The sequence below is a fragment of the Rhineura floridana genome, chromosome 9 (genome assembly GCF_030035675.1).
Source record: "Rhineura floridana isolate rRhiFlo1 chromosome 9, rRhiFlo1.hap2, whole genome shotgun sequence".
Classification (NCBI taxonomy): domain Eukaryota; kingdom Metazoa; phylum Chordata; class Lepidosauria; order Squamata; family Rhineuridae; genus Rhineura; species Rhineura floridana.
The window spans coordinates 112,453,271-112,470,091 of record NC_084488.1 but is presented as its reverse complement, the minus strand read 5'-3'; the positions used below and the strand labels follow the sequence as shown (position 1 = coordinate 112,470,091).

General features: G+C 41.9%; 2 protein-coding genes across 6 annotated transcripts in view; one reads left to right on the top strand and one right to left on the bottom strand.

The window, feature by feature from the left end:
* CDS1 (CDP-diacylglycerol synthase 1) overlaps positions 1–6,012 on the top strand; it is a 34,612-nt gene extending 28,600 nt beyond the window's left edge. The window contains exons 12-14 of one of the 2 annotated variants that reach the window (XR_009757773.1): positions 141–244; positions 2,446–3,406; positions 5,512–6,012. Coding sequence is in view for 1 of the 2 variants with exons in the window: in XM_061583315.1 (XP_061439299.1) it covers positions 141–244; positions 2,446–2,575 (234 nt within the window). In the remaining variant the exon portion in view is untranslated. Of the gene's footprint in view, positions 1–140; positions 245–2,445 lie in introns of both variants that reach the window. The other variant, XM_061583315.1, reaches the window with a different exon arrangement.
* Positions 6,013–7,973: 1,961 nt separating this feature from the next.
* Positions 7,974–16,821, bottom strand: part of WDFY3 (WD repeat and FYVE domain containing 3) — a 241,145-nt gene continuing 232,297 nt past the window's right edge. For all 4 annotated transcript variants that reach the window (XM_061583316.1, XM_061583318.1, XM_061583317.1 and 1 more), the window contains 5 exons: positions 15,612–15,708; positions 14,304–14,633; positions 13,516–13,627; positions 12,803–13,000; positions 7,974–11,674 (listed from right to left, as the gene is read on the bottom strand). In XM_061583316.1, coding sequence (XP_061439300.1) covers positions 11,554–11,674; positions 12,803–13,000; positions 13,516–13,627; positions 14,304–14,633; positions 15,612–15,708 — 858 coding nt within the window. In that variant the 3' untranslated portion in view covers positions 7,974–11,553. The remainder of the gene's footprint in view (positions 11,675–12,802; positions 13,001–13,515; positions 13,628–14,303; positions 14,634–15,611; positions 15,709–16,821) is intronic.

Below are 16,821 nucleotides of genomic sequence, written 5' to 3'. Positions count from 1 at the left end.
ATAAATTGGTTAAATAGTAAATAAATAATAAATTAAAAAGCAGATAACAAGTGTTAATCAGTTAACAGTCCTAATGAATACTAATTGAAGATAAGTGTGTTACACTAAATATTCAAACACAGATTTCCTCTTGTTTAAAGGATTTTGCTGACACTATTCCTGGCCATGGCGGAATAATGGATCGCTTTGACTGTCAATACTTGATGGCTACTTTTGTTCATGTTTATATCACCAGTTTCATAAGGTACGTTCCTGTTTAAGAATTCATTGCAGATAATTTCCATGAAGTCTTTCCATTAGTCTTTATTTCAGATATTGGGGGGAGACTTTTGTGTGATATCAGTTTGCAGGCAGTGAATCTGAAAACATGTCTGATAGAGGTGACAAGAGATAAAGTAATTGACAGCTTGAAAAGTAAGCAGTCACTGCGGCTCTTCAATAACTATTTAATAATAATAACTCAAATATTACATTCTTGCTCTTTGGGCTAAAATATGTAACACTATCAAACTCAGCATCTTTCAGAAGTAAGCACTTCACACAGCACATAGTTAAACTATGGAACTCTTTCCATAAGAGGCAGTGATGGCTAGCAACTTGGATGCCTTTAAAAGAGGATTAGGCAAATTCCTGGAGGGTAAGGCTATCAATGGCTATTAGCTGTGATGGCTATGCTCTACCTCCGCTGTCAGAGGCAGTATACCATCAGTTGCCAGGGAACCATAGGAGATGAGAGTCCTCTTGCACTCAGGTTCTGCTTGTGGGCTTGCCATAGGCATCTGCTGGACTAGATGGGCCACTGGCCTGATCCAGCAAGGCTCGTCTTATGATGGGAACATAGCCTATCTTGTTATTTGTTTTTTAAAATGTGCTGTCTTTCTGAATCATGCCTACCAAGGTGGTGAACAGCAATGCTACCATAAAATAGAACACAGTTCAACATAGTACACCATAACAAAATTTTCAAAATGGGGAAGAAAATACAAACACCAACATTATACATTAAAATAGTCAAGTATTAAAAAAGTGCCATGGCACTAAAATAATAAAGCTGTGGTATGTTCAAAACCACATTGGTTATAAGCCATTTGAGACGGATGGATGTTTAAAGTCTTCTTGAATACTGTAACTGACCAACCCTAACTCCCAGTAGGGGCCACTTCAGAGAAGGCCCTGTCCCAAGTGCATGGCACGCCAGTCTTAAAGTTGGCCCCAAAAGCAGAGCCTCCAGTGCTGATTTTAAAGCACAGGGTATTGTCCTTCAAATACTCTGGCCCCAAAACAGGGCTTTAAAGATCAATACCATCACTTTGAATTGGCCTGGAAGTGCACCAGCAACCACTGCAACTGGTACAGAATCAGTCTTATATGTCCTGCCTGGCCCCAATGAGCATACAAGCAGCTGCATTCTGCACCAGTTGAAGCTCCTTGGTCATCTTCAAAGACAGCACAATGTGGTTTAGTGGATTTAAATACATGATTACGGAGGAATCCCTGTAAGTGGATCATCTGTCTCGGGGGTACCACTGGAAAGTAGTTTTTTTTTTTAAGGCAGACTTGTCAAGTATGTAGAACTACACATTCTAAGGAAGAATTGGTATAACTTCTGCAAAGTGAAGTCTTGCCTCACCAACCTTTCAGAAGTTCCTGAACATGTCAACAAGCTTGTAAATAGGTGTGACCCATTAGAGTCTAGTACTCAGGCACTATATTTGGACTTTTAAAAAAATTCTGAGAAACTACCATGAGATAACAGTCCTAGTCTTCAGCCTTAATAACGGGCTTAAAATGGATGCGGTGGATGTGGGTAGCAAAGTGAGCAGTTCTCGTAACTGGAATGAAACCTGCATTAAATGCATCTCAGGACAGAGAAGTTACCAGTTGCTAGTTCCTGTACCATACATTGTACAGTGTGCAAAACTTCTCAGAAAGTGCCCAGTGTCAATTGGCGTCTTTCCTAGTACGTGGCATGACTGTTTTGAGTGTTGCTGGCAACACAGAGGCAGGGGCAGAGGTGAGTTAATGGGCTTGTGCAAGTGGAAATAATAGGCCCCCAGGGCTGTCGTGGCACAATGGGCAGCATCACCTATTTCCTGTCATGCGGAACCAATTTTAGCGACTGGTAGGCCATGAAGAGTCACCTGTTTTTGCTCCGACATACTTAATTTTTTTCTTTAGTAATGAATGCTTGAGTAGATGTTAATACTGAGAAAGGGGGTCTCTACTAGGTATACATGTTCAATATCTGCTGCCTCATTAAGGTGTTTGCTTATGTTCCAGTCAAAGTGCTTTAGATGTTACACCATTCCCAACGGTACAATTGAGGGGAACCAGACTTTAATCTGGCTAAGCTCTTTGTAAGCAAACATTTTGATCAAATAAGAGAGAGAGGAAAGGAAGTGGTGTTGCAGATTGATATTTTGTCTCCTTAAATTTAATTGTCAGAGGGCCCAATCCCAGCAAACTACTGAAACAGCTGTTGGTACTTCAGCCAGAGCAACAGTTAAATGTCTACAAAACTCTGAAGGCACACCTCATTGAAAAGGGGATCCTTCAGCCATCACTGAGGGGATAGGACCGAACCGTGGACTACAAACAGAAGCACAGATGGAAATGCAGGTTTTGCTTATACAAGCAGAGTGTGTTGGACTGAAGCCAGACTGTGTGTCTGAAGATATGAATGTCTATTTACTGAGATTACTGTGAATACCCAGGAGGCCATGCAAGATTTAAGTTCCTTTTAACAATTGCATGTTTTTGCTGTCTAGTCTAGTGTCTTGGGTTGATGAAATGAAACTTCTCCCTTGATTCCTAGCTTGATTCCATTTTTAAGGTAACCATTTTTAAAGATGTACACACTCCCTCTAGAGTAAATTGAAAGTATGCTTGGGAGTATGCAATTAATTTATCAAAACTCATTTTAGTGCAATGTTATTAATGACTCCAGTTCAGTTAATGACACTTCATAGTACTGCATTGATATCTCAGTTTTAGCTGACAGTATAACTAAACTTAAACCAAATGGCGTCTGTTTTATCCTTTTGTATTCCAAAAACCAGAAAAGGAGCCTGTAATAGGGAAACGCCTATGGCAAAAGTGTGCCTATCCTGGATTCCTGAGGCTGGCTTGGCTTTTAGTTAAAAAAAAAAAAAAAAGCCTGTGTAGCAGGTGAAAATGAATGGGTTCCTGTAAAAGGGAAATGTTTTTTGGGAGGGTGGGCTTCTTTCTTGTCGGATCCTAAAGACCAGTTTAACGCACAAATGCCTACTTGAGTTGCAGGCCTCTTCTTTACCAGCAATTTCCATTCAGGACTTTGGGGCTTGAAGGATTGATTACCCTTTGAAATGTGCTCATTTGTGCCTCCAGTGTTTAGATGTGTTAAATGGAAACTTCCCTTTCCTTTATGGTAAGTGCAATACAACTGCTAACACAGCAATATTTAGATCATTTTCATAAAGACAGTTGGTCCGGTCCATTGTGACCTTTTGGCTAGTTGGAGTTTTGGCTAGTTGTGTGATGAATTTAGTGCTTCCACCACTAACTCAGTCTCGAGGGTGTTTGGCCAATAACAAAGTTGGAGAATGCCTGTTCTTGCCCTGTGGGAACAGCAGAACCTCTAGATAGGCGTGCTCAATATTACTCACATTTTTCAGATTCCTTATTGAAGTCTGCATGAGAACGGCATGTAATATTAATGGCATGAGTTGCTTTTTTATTGCTTTTGTGTAATTTTTTTTTATCATGTCATAATCCAAAATACATATTTTAAAGCAATTAAAAGTAATAAATTTAAAGCACATGAATGCCAAAAACATGGTATGGTGATGACTGGTTGGATTTAAGGTGCAAGCCTTGTGGAAGTTTTTCCTATGGTTAGTTGCAGAACAGCACATCTGTTTCCATTTGTTTCAGTGAAGCTTGTGCAAGAGAACCTTCTAGAGGATTGCACTTTGTGAACTTGGTGCGAATGAACTTTCTTTTACTGTGAGCTTTCAAGACTACATATTTCTTGCCCTGTTTGGTACTGCTTGACTAAACTATGTAGTGAAACCTAAAACATACTATTCACTTCTGACTTCTATGAGAATGAAATCTGTTTACATCATTGTGGCGCTTTGTAGTACTTGAGATCATCGTCTGTTTGGTTTCAGGACTGCATACACCAAACAATTATAGCAGGGTGACTGAACAAGGTGGAAAAACCCACTTCAGACTAATTATATCAAAATTGGTGAAACTGCTCAATAAAATATCATCAATATCTAAATACTTACAGGATCCTTCTAAAACTTACCTTGGTGGCCTGGGAGCATCTGTTGGCATTCGTCCTTCCTGTGCTGCTCCAATGATGACAGAAGTTGAAAATGGCATAGGAAATGTTGACCTTCCAGGAAGCTGGAGCAGCTTGGTGTGGGAAGGAGCCACCTTGTAGGCTCCTAGCCCTGGACTTGGAGCATATGCCATTATTGGATGGCACAGGGAGAACACACACTACACCAGCATCCATGAGCATTTTTGTTTTAAAAAAAGCTGTGCAATGACATCTACATTTGCCATACAGTGAGATCCATATGAAACTGGGTTCCCTGAAGTCCACTGCATAAAAGACTTGGCAGCTAACAACTTTCTAGCGAGCTGTAGAGATCTCACTGTTTGTAAAGTCCAGTATGTGTTGAATTTCTGTTCAGTGAATATGTTGTGGAGGAGGGAAGGACCACACCTGTTAGCCCTGCCCACGACCAGCTTTGCCCCTGAAATCCATGTGCCTGGTATGAGTCTGGATTCCTGATCACATGGAATGCCTCCATGTGTACAGCTGTGTGTCTGTAGGTATCCTTCTCAGATGTCACACTGAATGTGTGAATGGCAGGATGCACTATATTCACTGCATGTGTGGGGGTGATTTTCATTTTAAAATTTGCCACCACCAGCTTTCCAACCAGAATTTCTTTGTGGATTAACTAGTACTTTTAGAAGTCTGAAACAGTGTTGTTAGCTGTTAACAAAACAGAACAACGGCCCTATTTGCACGGTGGTTAAACTGAAAAAAGAACAAAATGCAGCCTAAAACTGAAGAAATGGCCTAGTCAGCTGAAAGAGAACAGTCTCTGGCTTTGGGTTCAGGCTTAAAAGCATCAATAGGAATATTTGCACTGAAGTATGTAGTCACTTGTAGGCCTTTGAAACTTGAGACTTAAATATATATATATATTGTTGGAAAATATTCTACTTAAGTACTTACGCCATCCAAAAGATGAATCACATAAAAATGTAAAGCTTTATTTTACTGTAACAGTGTAACTCTTGGGTTACTTTGGTGTAATTTGTATAGCATTATATTGAAATAAGACTGTATTTAAGCCATTGAATGCAGAAGAGTAGCTGGATCTGCCAGCTCTGTTTGCACTGTTAAGGAACATGTAAAATGTTGCTGCTCATTAAAAAGTGAAATGCCTCCTGGTCACTTTGAATGTGTTCTTACCACTTCTGAATCTATTTCTTTATGTTCAGGGTACCATTGAAAAGGATCTCCCAGAGTGCTTTTCAGGGACAGCCTAAGAATATTACTAGAAATGACTAGACCCGCTTCCACAGCCATGGTCATCGTTGTGTGCCAAGTGTAAACCATTCACCAAACCTGGCTGTTGTCATATAAGCTTAACAACTGAAGATTTTTGGGGAGCTGTGCTTGCTGAACTGCACTTGGGCAGCAAATTCTTAAGGAGCACAATCTTTTCAGGGAAGATGAAAATGTTGTTTTAGCTTTTAAGATTTTTTTAGAATTCCAGTCAAGAAATATTTTTTTCAATCTGTATTTTATTGGTTCATGTAAACTGTGGTCAAAAGGAAACACTCCCCTTTTTATTTGCACATCTCTTGGGTAAGACACTCTGCCTTGTGTAGCAAAAACTTTAGAAAACTGTGTGTATGTATATACTGTAAATGTTATGTATTCAGAATATTTCAGTTGACTGTTTTGCAGAGCTGGGATGGGGAAAATAAAGCCCTGGTCAAAACCTTAACAACTTGGCCTTGTTCATGAGCACTTTTTCTTTCTGCAGGCTGAAGTTTGCAGACAAGTTTTACTATGTCCCTAACATCCTGATGTTTATCTTTCTATTGGGGCAAGAGTTTATTTCCATTTTTTCTCAAAAAAGCTCAGGGTGGCTTACAAAGCTTATTAGCTCTTCTTGCTCTTGATTAGGAATACATAGAAATGTAAGAAGTTATTGTTTCTCCAGTAGGCACCAGGACACCCCCAAGCGGGTGCTGTCTTCCTCTGCTAGTGCTTTAGGCAGCAAAGGGTTAACACTCCAACAGACTGTCACCACAGCCCCTCCCACAGAGTGCTACTTTGTTTTCCTGCTTCCCTTGAGCAGTACTAATTTTCGCCTTGCTTTTCCTTCAACCATGAACTGTAAAATGTTTATCCTATCCACTGCTAAAAAGCCACGGCTCCTTCGGTTGGAAAAATAGCACAATGATTCACTACTTTTAAGGACATACTGAGCTTTGTTTTAACAGTGACAAAGTGGAGGTACTCGAGGTGGGCCTTAAAAGTGACCTCTTGCCAAGTTGTTCCCACAAGCACTGCTGCTTTTTCACAGTGCTTTCACTTCTACTTTTGCAGTCGGTAGAGGGCAGCACTTCCAGGGGGGCGGGCTCCATTCCTGTTTTTTAACCAATATTAGTCTGTTGCAAGTTTATGGAAGGGGGACAAGTGCAAGGAAAAACCAGGTAGACTACAAAGTCATTTTCCTACGTAATCTTTCTGGACCAAAGTGATCAGTTGTGATAACCTTCCATTAGCAACAGTATATTGGGGAAGCATTGCAACAGTTTTCTAAACCTTGCTCAGGTGTTGATAACTGTTAAAGTATTTAGAAAAGATGTGAAAGGGGACAGCGGGGAAGAGCACACTGCCTCCACCATGTCTTGTCATTCCCATTGCCTTACAACATGTGCCTGTGATTGTGAAGCAGGGAGCCTTCCCATGTTTTAAAATCTTTTTACAGAATGCTTTGCATGCCGAGTGTCCCAGGCGAATGTCCCTGACATCCTGGAGAGCTGCTGCCAGTCAGTGTAGACAAAACTGACCTCGATAGACTAACAGTCCAACTCTGTAACGCAGCTTTCCTATGTTATGCTCTGAGCTGGAGGGCAATAGAATAGAATTAACATAGTAATGCCTGAAGGTGGTACTAGTTTCCCTCTTTTTAGTGTTGCCATTCTGTTGTAATTCCATCAATAAGATTTTGTACATGTGGAATAATCTGAACTTTCTAGAGCTCTTGTTAAGGAACTAGAATTCCACACCCCACCCCTCTTCTGACAAGCAATGAAACCAAAACAAGTCAAAGCCCCCAAGCAGGTTTGAGGAGTTCATTCCTTGTGGATAAGTAGGGAGCTTTTCCTATTAGTTTTTAATTAGAATAATCATGTCACTATATTTATTCACTTGGTCTGCCCTTCTGAAAAACATAGCAACTGTGGAGCAAATCAGTGAAAAAGATTTGGGTGGTGTGAGGAAGGAAAAATGTCACGTCTACTGTCAAATTTCACAACATGAGCTCCTAGATGCAGTTTCTTCAGTCTTGAAGCATCTTTGAAGCAGCTGAACCCACACCGAATACAGACTTCTTGGGAAACTTAAAGTCCATCTTGTATTAAAAAGCAGGGCTTTGCATATGCCATGATTCATGCTACCACATGAAAGACAAGTTCCCCAAAAGCTGAGTTTTCATTTAAAATAAAATGTGTGTCTAGCCAGAATACAAGTAGCACTTCAGTGCCTTTGAATAGCTTCTTATCTCAACCCCATGAGTGCCATTTTGCCAGCTTTTTTTTATGCAGAACTTGGGATTGACTGGCTACAGAATCTTTTTGTACACACACACACACTCTTGCCTAAGTCATCAGCTGTTGAAGGCTGTTCATTTATACATATTTTGTAAAAGATAAGCACGAAGTGATTTGGTGGTAAATAGCAAGTATTTATTTGAAATGAAAACAAAAAAGTACCTGAACTATTGCATTTAATCATGTATTGTAATTGTGTTACTCTACCTTTTTGCATTGGAGACAAATATACAATAAACATTCAGATATCACAGATTGCACACTAGATAGTAATTCTTCAGGCCTTTTACATAACCACCAAAAAAACAGATATTGGAGTCTGCAATATAGTACAAAATTCCACCCCTCCAGTCATAGCCAGTTATCTTCAATTTACTCCTGTTGCTGTACAAATAAATGGCCATTTACCTAGGGTTTACAAATTAATAACAGGACAAAAAAATATACATTGTACTGACACAAAAAGTCAGTTGTGTTAAGTCATGCAACAAGTAACCAAACTTGCTGAAATTAAAAATATTTTCTAAAAACAGTTTTAACTGCATAAATATTTTTATACACAGTTCATTTACCAAAACAAAAAGGAGTCTTAAATGATACAAAAAAAGTTTCTACTGATTTTTATACACAAGAAAGTGCAAAAGAATGTTTCTAAAGTGTTTCTGCTATTGAACTGATGGATGAAGGGGTGGAGGTAGCCACTCTCCACTTCCTAAGCATAAACACTACAGTTGCACATTACAAACAAAGGTAGAGCACATGAATGCATTCAAGAAAGATCACATCAAGGAACAAGGCAGGAGGAGTGATGGGAGCTATTTGATAGTGCAATGAGCTAGTGTGCTGCTCTGCTCAAGAAAAAAAAAAGATTAGATGCAAAACCACACATTGCTATTTGGAAAAACAGCTATTTAGTCCATAACACACTCATAAGTGTATGGAATTATGTTAGAAGTTGTTTGGGTTACAACACCAGCCACTGCTGGGAGACTCTCGAGGCTTAAGTGGACCAAGAATGTGTGGTGTTTTGCATTCATTCACTCCAGTGGAGGTTGCATTGGATTTCCACTGGAATGAATGGAGGCTATGCAGTGTGCATTTTGTGGTGCAACTGAGCCCCCATTTTCCTCTCATGTGAACAGGATACATCTCTTGTGTTCACCCTCTAGATACGCAAATGACTTCTAGAAGAATTCATCTCCCAGTAAGCAGCTGAGAAGTTCAGCCCACTGAACTTTAAATACACCTATACACAAGTTTAACACAATCAGCCACACGGGAGAAAAATTCCCTTCCATCTGAGAAGAGTGCCAAATGTAAAAAGTGTAGAATAACACTGGTACAATATGCCTATGTAGTTAAATACACACAAAAAACAAAAAACAGTAAACATCTCTACACATCCTGCTGTTTTCTAACAACCCAGCAACAGCTGCATCTGTGGTGTTAGTGTCATCCAGTGCTTATAATTTTAGTTTGAGGAACTTGGAGTGATTTGAAGAAAAATAAGCTAAAGGGACTTCAATTTAAGCTCCAATTATATCAAGTCTTTAATAACAAATGAAAATTGAGTGGAGTGAAGGTGCTTTCAGAGAATTAAAACACTTTTTTTAAACAAGGGATTTAAATTTGAAATTTGAAAACTAATTGTATTAGGTCAAGACCTATAATCCACTTAAACATATCCACACTTAAGACTAGTTCAATAGGTCAAATTGTCTGCTGGAATCAAAGTGGCTTGGAGATCATGCTGTTAGGCTAGGACTACAACGTAAAAAACATCTAAACAGGGAAGTGTGACTCTACTGTGCATATTCGGGCAATGCAGGCAGCTGCTAGACCAGTGCCACTTGTATCCAAAACCATCCAATGGGTGAAGTAATCTTAACAAAAATGAGTGTGTACATTTGCATGGAGTGTCTACCTCGGAGACCTGAACACAAATCCACAAACTGATCTTATTCTTTTAATTCATCGTCACTGTTAAAAAAGATAATCATCAATATATACTGTTAATCTTCTCATCAGTGCATACATCTCTCTCGCCAGGGAAGCTCTTCTGACTGTCCATAGAACTCACTAAATCAATTTAAGTGGTTCCCATTTATTCTGTGCAAGTCTGCAAAGTACTCAGACCACTGTAAATCCTTTTTCCCCCCAACTGAAAGGGTACAAACCAGAATGTTTGGGTTTTTTCTTAGTTTTGTGCCACATTCTTTTCACTTCCCACTTGTGACCTCCACCTTTCCCACTGTTAAAAAATGGGCAATCTGGGAAAAGACCTAACCACCAAGGCCAATTCATCTAGTCACCCGTTTACAAAATATATACACTGCACTGGAACAAAATACCCCCCCTTTTTAAAGCCTTGTTCCAAACAGGATGTCCATAGGATGAGTCTGATCTGTGTATTCCTCCATCTCTATCGACAGATGCATCTCTAGGACTGGGGAAAAAAGTTACCTCTATCCCCAAAGGGCAAACAATAGATCTTAAAACACTAATGTCTGACATACCTTCCTTAAATGAGAGTTGCACCAATGAATGATAAAGGTGACCTAAAAAGACACTCCCCAGGTGAAACTGAGCAAGCCCCACTGAAGGAAATAAAAGATGGACAATTGTTCATGTACAACTCCCATTCATTTCAATATGCCCTGTGCAGGAGAAACCCCCTCAGTGGATTGGTATTAGCATCCAGTTATAAGAGCGAGAATCCCAAATCTGTTCTGCAGACAAAACCTAAGAGAAAAACAATGGTCCATTTTCTTCCCCATGCGGAGAGGGGGGATACCGAGTTTCATGCAAGCCATTTACTATTGTCTTTTAACATTGTAGGAATCAGCTGATCCAGAAACGGCAAAGAATGCGCAAAAGCTGAGGGCCACATTGTATAAAAAGAGATCGCATTAAATATGAAGATAGGAGCTAAATAGCTTCTGTATTTAAAAAAGGCAACAAAAAGAAGGTCCTTGTTATCTTACAACTTAGTATGAAATGTTCCAAGTCCTATTGCCCTAAAGAAATGGATTGTGTGAAGATAATGTGAGTAACCAAAGAACAAATATGCAGCCTGGATTGTAAAAATAAAATACAGATAATGCTTCAATGCTTTTTTAAAAACAAACACAACACACATTCATATTTAAGTAGATGGATGAGCTAAAGATGAGACACGAAGTATAGTGGTTGGTCTGAAGTCCCATGTAACAGGCAGTTAAGTTCATATTTCAATAAAAAGGCCATTATATCTATTTACAATATCCACAGTTTGCTTGCGAAGAAGGCAGATTTACAACTATCTTCTAAAAAACCTCCTTCCTGCAACACAAATAAGGTGACTAGCTCTACAAAACCAAGACAGAACAAGGGATGGTTAATGATGGATTTTCCTCTTAGCCACATTAGCAGGGAAGGCTGGGTGAGGGTTCTTACAGCAGTTGTGGTAGTCTCTCACCTGACACTCACTGATCACATCAATATTTTCAGCTCCTTCTCTGACAATGTACATGGAAAATTAATGATCCCTTTTGCTTGTAGTGCTTTAGTGCACAGTAAAAGATGAAGTCTCAGGGGCTAGCACTGCAACCCCCGCTGAATGTGCTGCACATTTCTGTAATTAATTAAATCCTCTGAGTTCTTGTGGGCCCTCCAGTACAAAGTCTGGAGTTTGCATTGTTCATCTCTGCCTTGTTAATTCCAGGATCCCTCCTCAGGGCCTCGTTCATGCTGTAGGTTGTAGTAACAGTTCTGGCAAACCCGCACCGGAGACGAAATTTTCAGACGCTTGATTTCAGACTGGAAGCGACTGCACCTGAAAAGAGGAATGTAAGCATATGAACTGCTGTTCCCCTTATTACACCCACTTGTTTGCTCAGAACCATGGTGTTCTGTAGCTAGAAGGGTCTTGTTCTAGGACAGGGGTTTTCTCTGGGTATGCTATTATCTTGAGCAAGGGAAGAACTTGCCCATTTGGCTCACAGGGCAATTTTGAGGAAGCCACACCCACCCTACACCTGACATCAGGGTGGGGCTTGCCAGAAGGGATTTTGCAGGTGCGGTGATTGGCAATGCCTGCAAAGTCCCCTTGTGTAGCTTCCGAAGTGCCCAACAACCACCTGGTTGGCGGAACCTTCTGAAGCTTTGTGCTAAGCAGGATTGGCCTCCCCTTGCATTGGCTGGAACACAGGGAGGCCGGTCCAGCTTGGTCCAGGTGCACGGGAGAGCTCCCTGGAGGGAACTCTCTTGTGTGCCTGCACCCAGCAACAGACAATGAAACTGGAAGTTCAAAGCAGCAGTGCAAGGCGGCTGGCAAAGGGCATGCAATCTGCCTTGTGATTCTCCTTTAAACAGCCAAGCCGGGGGGGGGGGGAAGGGGAGAAGAGAAAGAACACAGAGGAGTTTGGGAGAAGGCCACCCTCCATCTGTCAATGATGTGATGTCATAATGACATGTGACTGACAGCTCTACGCACCTGTTAAATTTGGCCTGTGAGGCCAATCATGATAAGGATCTGGCCCATGGAGCCAAAAAGGTTCCCCATCCCTGAGCTAGAGTGTAATTGAAGATGCCACTGTACTGGAAATAAAATGTCTGATGTAACTAGTATTAAAATCACAGGCAATGGGTTTATAAAGGATGGATCCTTGTGTTTATTGAAGCTTCTGGCAACGGCATTATTCCAGTTATGGCATGATGGGCTTTTGGATTTGTTTTCCCCTCTGTACCAATTAATGAGATCTATCCCATCTTTCTCAAAAGAAGTTTGCACCAACTTACCTACTGTAAGAGAAGTCTGAATTTATTTATTTATTGGGGAGAGGGAGTATCTGATTTGCTACTGAAATAAATAAGTGGGGCTGCCTGTTACAGATGCTAGCACTTCTTTGCAAGTACCAGTCTTTACTAAATTGATGGGAGATGCAACTAAGGACTTTCTTACTTCTGACAGAAGAGTTGCCCACAGTTTCTGCAATGGTGACGTCTTTCAGTAAGAGAGAACCGGACACAGCAGCTGGAACAACTGTCTCCTCCTTCATCTTTCACCCAGTGGTCAGCTGCAGAGCGACCAGGTTGGTCACTCACTGACCAGCTGAACACTCTGCCTCTGCTGTCACCTACGAGAATCCTGCTGTGATCCCTAAAAAAAAAAAAGCAAACAGATAACATAGCTACAAATGAGCACTCAGTCTTAGCACTTTGATCTGTCCTTGTGGTTGGAGAGCAGCACGCTGAAAAGCCAGAAAAACCTAGGCCAAAAGACGCCAGCTTTGTCTTTTGTTTTGAGGCTTCATCTCTCTCTCTCTCTCTCTCTTTTGTCTCCAACACCAGCCGATCAAGTGTTGCTGGAACCTTAGAAGCAGGATATGATGGCGATATGCACACCCCATTTTGCTCCCAGCATCTGATACTCAGAAGTAGACTGCTTCTGAACATGGTGGTTCTACTTAGCTATCGTAGCTTACAGTCGCATCTTCTATAAATACAACTACTCATTTTAAAGCCATTTTGAGCAAGTGGCCATTTCTCCAAATTGCAGGAGCCAAGCTGTGTTTTGTTTTGCTTCAGCTGATCTGAAGCTAAAACCACTGCTGTGCTTTCAGCTGCATTCTGCGGACACACTCACACACAGCTGGTAGAAGGCAAGTCACTCACTTGGAGATGCCTAATGCTGTGATCTCTGCAGGATGTGCGTTGTCCTTGCGATCAAAGGCTGTGTGCATAGTTAGTTTGCTCCTGTATACAAGCTGCCGCTCCCATCTGTAGCCTACGAAAGGAAAATGGACAGGTCTAAGCATATGTGGATAAGACACTGATCCTTATCATTTCATGAAGCAAGCTGAGTCCAAGGTTGCCCGATAAGCAGGCTCTTGGGAAGCCACAGTCCTTTTTTTAACCTTCTACGGGACTGAGGAGGAGATCTATTGTGATCTAACGTGCTCCAGTGCAGAAGAAACGGAAGCAAGGATGGGGGTAGAATAGGAGATCCCTGGCCCTATTGCTTCTCCTAGCACAGGATGAGCGTGTACAATTAACAGCCCCCCCAAGCCACAATTTTGAATCTTTCGTTTAGTCTGCAGAAGAAACGATACTCCTTTCAGCCTGTCTACATTACCCTGTCTCAATGTTTACATTTGCGTGCACAAGCAATTCTTTCTCCAGCCTACTAATGAAGGGTTGAAGCTTTCAACATTTTGGAGACCCCTCAAAGCACAAAAGAACTCAGACAACCGCCCCATCAAGGTAACAGGTATCCTCCAGAGCTATCAACTCTCTCCACCCCACCCGCAACTCCTCAAAATCTCAGCATGACACCTTCTCAGGAAGGGAAGTACCACTCAGGATCTCAACCCTCATATCCCAGACCACAGATGCCTGCCCAGGGCACATGCCAACAGCAACACACTTCTAGCTGGATGGTTTACAAAGAGGAGTTTCCGTACCTGGCTTGAGCTTGCTATAATGCCGTAGTTCCCCTTGATTGGAATGTGGGTGGCTGGCTTGGGCCTGGGGATGTCCCTTTGTTTGCCCCTCAGAGTAGTTCACAAAGATGAAGCCATCCTTCTCATCCAAGCTAAGCTGGTCAGACCAGCGCCGCGAGTCATCAGAGCTGCTGTCAGCTGACCACGCAGCAGCTGCGCGGCCTGAAGATGACCGAGGCCTGTGGCTGGCACTGCCCTGCTGGCTGTGGCTCTCCTGCAGCTTCGAGTCCTGGCTGAGACCCTGATCTTCCGCTTCAGAATCACTGCTCTCCTCATCCTGGACTTCCTGCCCTATTACATGCAATAAAACAACCAACCATGATTCGCTTTTATCCCCCCAGCCCCACAACATCTCTTTGCCGTAAAACAAAGCGAGGCTCAAGAGTCACATACAACCCACTTGGGAAGTTATTTTATCATCTATGACTACATTATCTATCATCTGTCATTTACATCCTCCCGATGTTGTTGGGACTCCAGCTCCCATGAAGCCCAGCCCGCACGGCCAATGGTCAGGGATGAAGGGAATTGCAGTCCAGCAATATCTGGAGGGCATCACATTGGCTATACTGATTTATATTGACAGCAGGTGGAACAACGTTGCAAGGGTAAGAAGCACACACACATCCGGTCACGAAGAAGAAGCAGAGCTTCAGAAATAAAGTGCAGAGTCGTATCAAATATGAGCTACACTTTTTTCTGCTGTTTGCAATGAATGAACCTGCAGGTTCTCTAAGCAATTAGCCAGCTACTTATGGTTGGATAAAGTCATGCAGCTTGAAGATGGCAGCATGCCCAAGTGGCCACTTATTCCATTGTAGTGCTTCTCACTGCAGAAAGGCTGAGAACCACTGGTTGAGGAGAAACCAAGACTAACTGATGGGCTAGCCCACGAGACCCCTGTCCACAAGACCCAAACAACCCCCACCCCATTTTCAGAACCCTGACAGGCCACATTTCCTTCAGCTTTGGGCTACCAAAAGACAGAAAAATGAGAAGCCTGCAGCAGTTCCTTCCCTGGAGCGCCTGGCGACATTGTCTGGTGGACAGAAACAATTCCTACACTCCTTCGAGAGGAAGCTTCCAGCCTCGTGCCTGTGCTCCCAGAGAGTTAGGGCCCTGGGAACCCCTCCATGCCGACTATCTTTCAAGGGCTCTGATCATTCTATACGCACATACAAACACACTCTGGATGTGAATCACACAGACCATGTCCACCTTGAACATTTCACAGCTGAAGCCCAAAACAGGTAAAAAATAAAATGGCACCTATTTGTGTTTCCGGACAGTCTTCCTGCATCTCAAGCGTCTCAATGGGTTCGGGAGCTGGAGTTTCCGGGACCTGCAGAAACTCCATTCGCCAGAACTAGGAAAAGCAGATATGTAGCATGAATCTGGATGTGCCCCAAAAGAGGTGCTGGGATTGTTACTCCTTCTCTTGAACATGACTGAGGAAGATGCCACTGAAGTAATTTGAATAGAAAGGAGTAATGTACTAGGATATCTTACACAGTAGGGCCGCTTTACAGCGCTTTGCTAATGTGGCGGTCTCAATTAGACACAATTAGACTAAAGCCCTGCTCATACGGCGCTTGTTCTGCTTTTATGGCGGCTTTCGGGCGTCGCGCACCATTCTATTCAATGAGTTCCACTTTTCAGCAGTTTTCACTTTTCGGCAGGGGTCCAGAACGTAACCCGCCATATGAGTGGGGCCCTTACTTTACAAGGTATTTCACAGCACATTTTAAAAGGACAGGTTATCCTAATCAAGGGTTAGGAGGGCTATTTTCTGTTTCTCTCCCCAATACATTCCATTGTCAGCTAAAATCATGGTGGCCCCAAGTGTGCTTAAAAATATTTTCCTGATTCTCCAGTGGGCACCGCTGTCTTCCTTTGCTAGTGCTTTAGGCAGCAAAGGGTTAACACTTCAACAGACTGTCACCACAGCCCCTCTCATGGAGCACTAGTTCGTTTTGCCTGCCGCACTTGGGCAGTACTAATTTCGCCTTGCTCGTCCGTCCGGCTAGTTTATATCCTTATTTAAGTTCAACTTATTCTTCAGTGTTGTAAATTGTGTGTGAATGCATATGGAAGGTTTCAGATAGTTTTTTAACGAATTGGTGTGAGTGTCTGTTGAGTGTCCGTTGTGTCTGTTGATTAATTAATTTATTGTAGAATTAATTATTCTAAATATTTGAATCACTGAATTAATTACAACAAAGAGGTAAGTAAACAGTAAACCCCGCCCACCCCTACCCCCACCTTAAACAGTGCCAAACAGTACTTTAGCATGAATTCTGTTTTTGTTACAGATCATCATCAGAGAAGAAGTAAGAGAGAGAAAAGAAAAAGGGTAAATCAAAACCCTGCACAAAGAGCTAATACAGGGAACTTCAGCCAAGTTGCTCTTTGTGTAGGGTTTTGATTCCCATAATTGGGAATTTGGAGGGCATAGAATATGTTCCCGAGAATTCACATT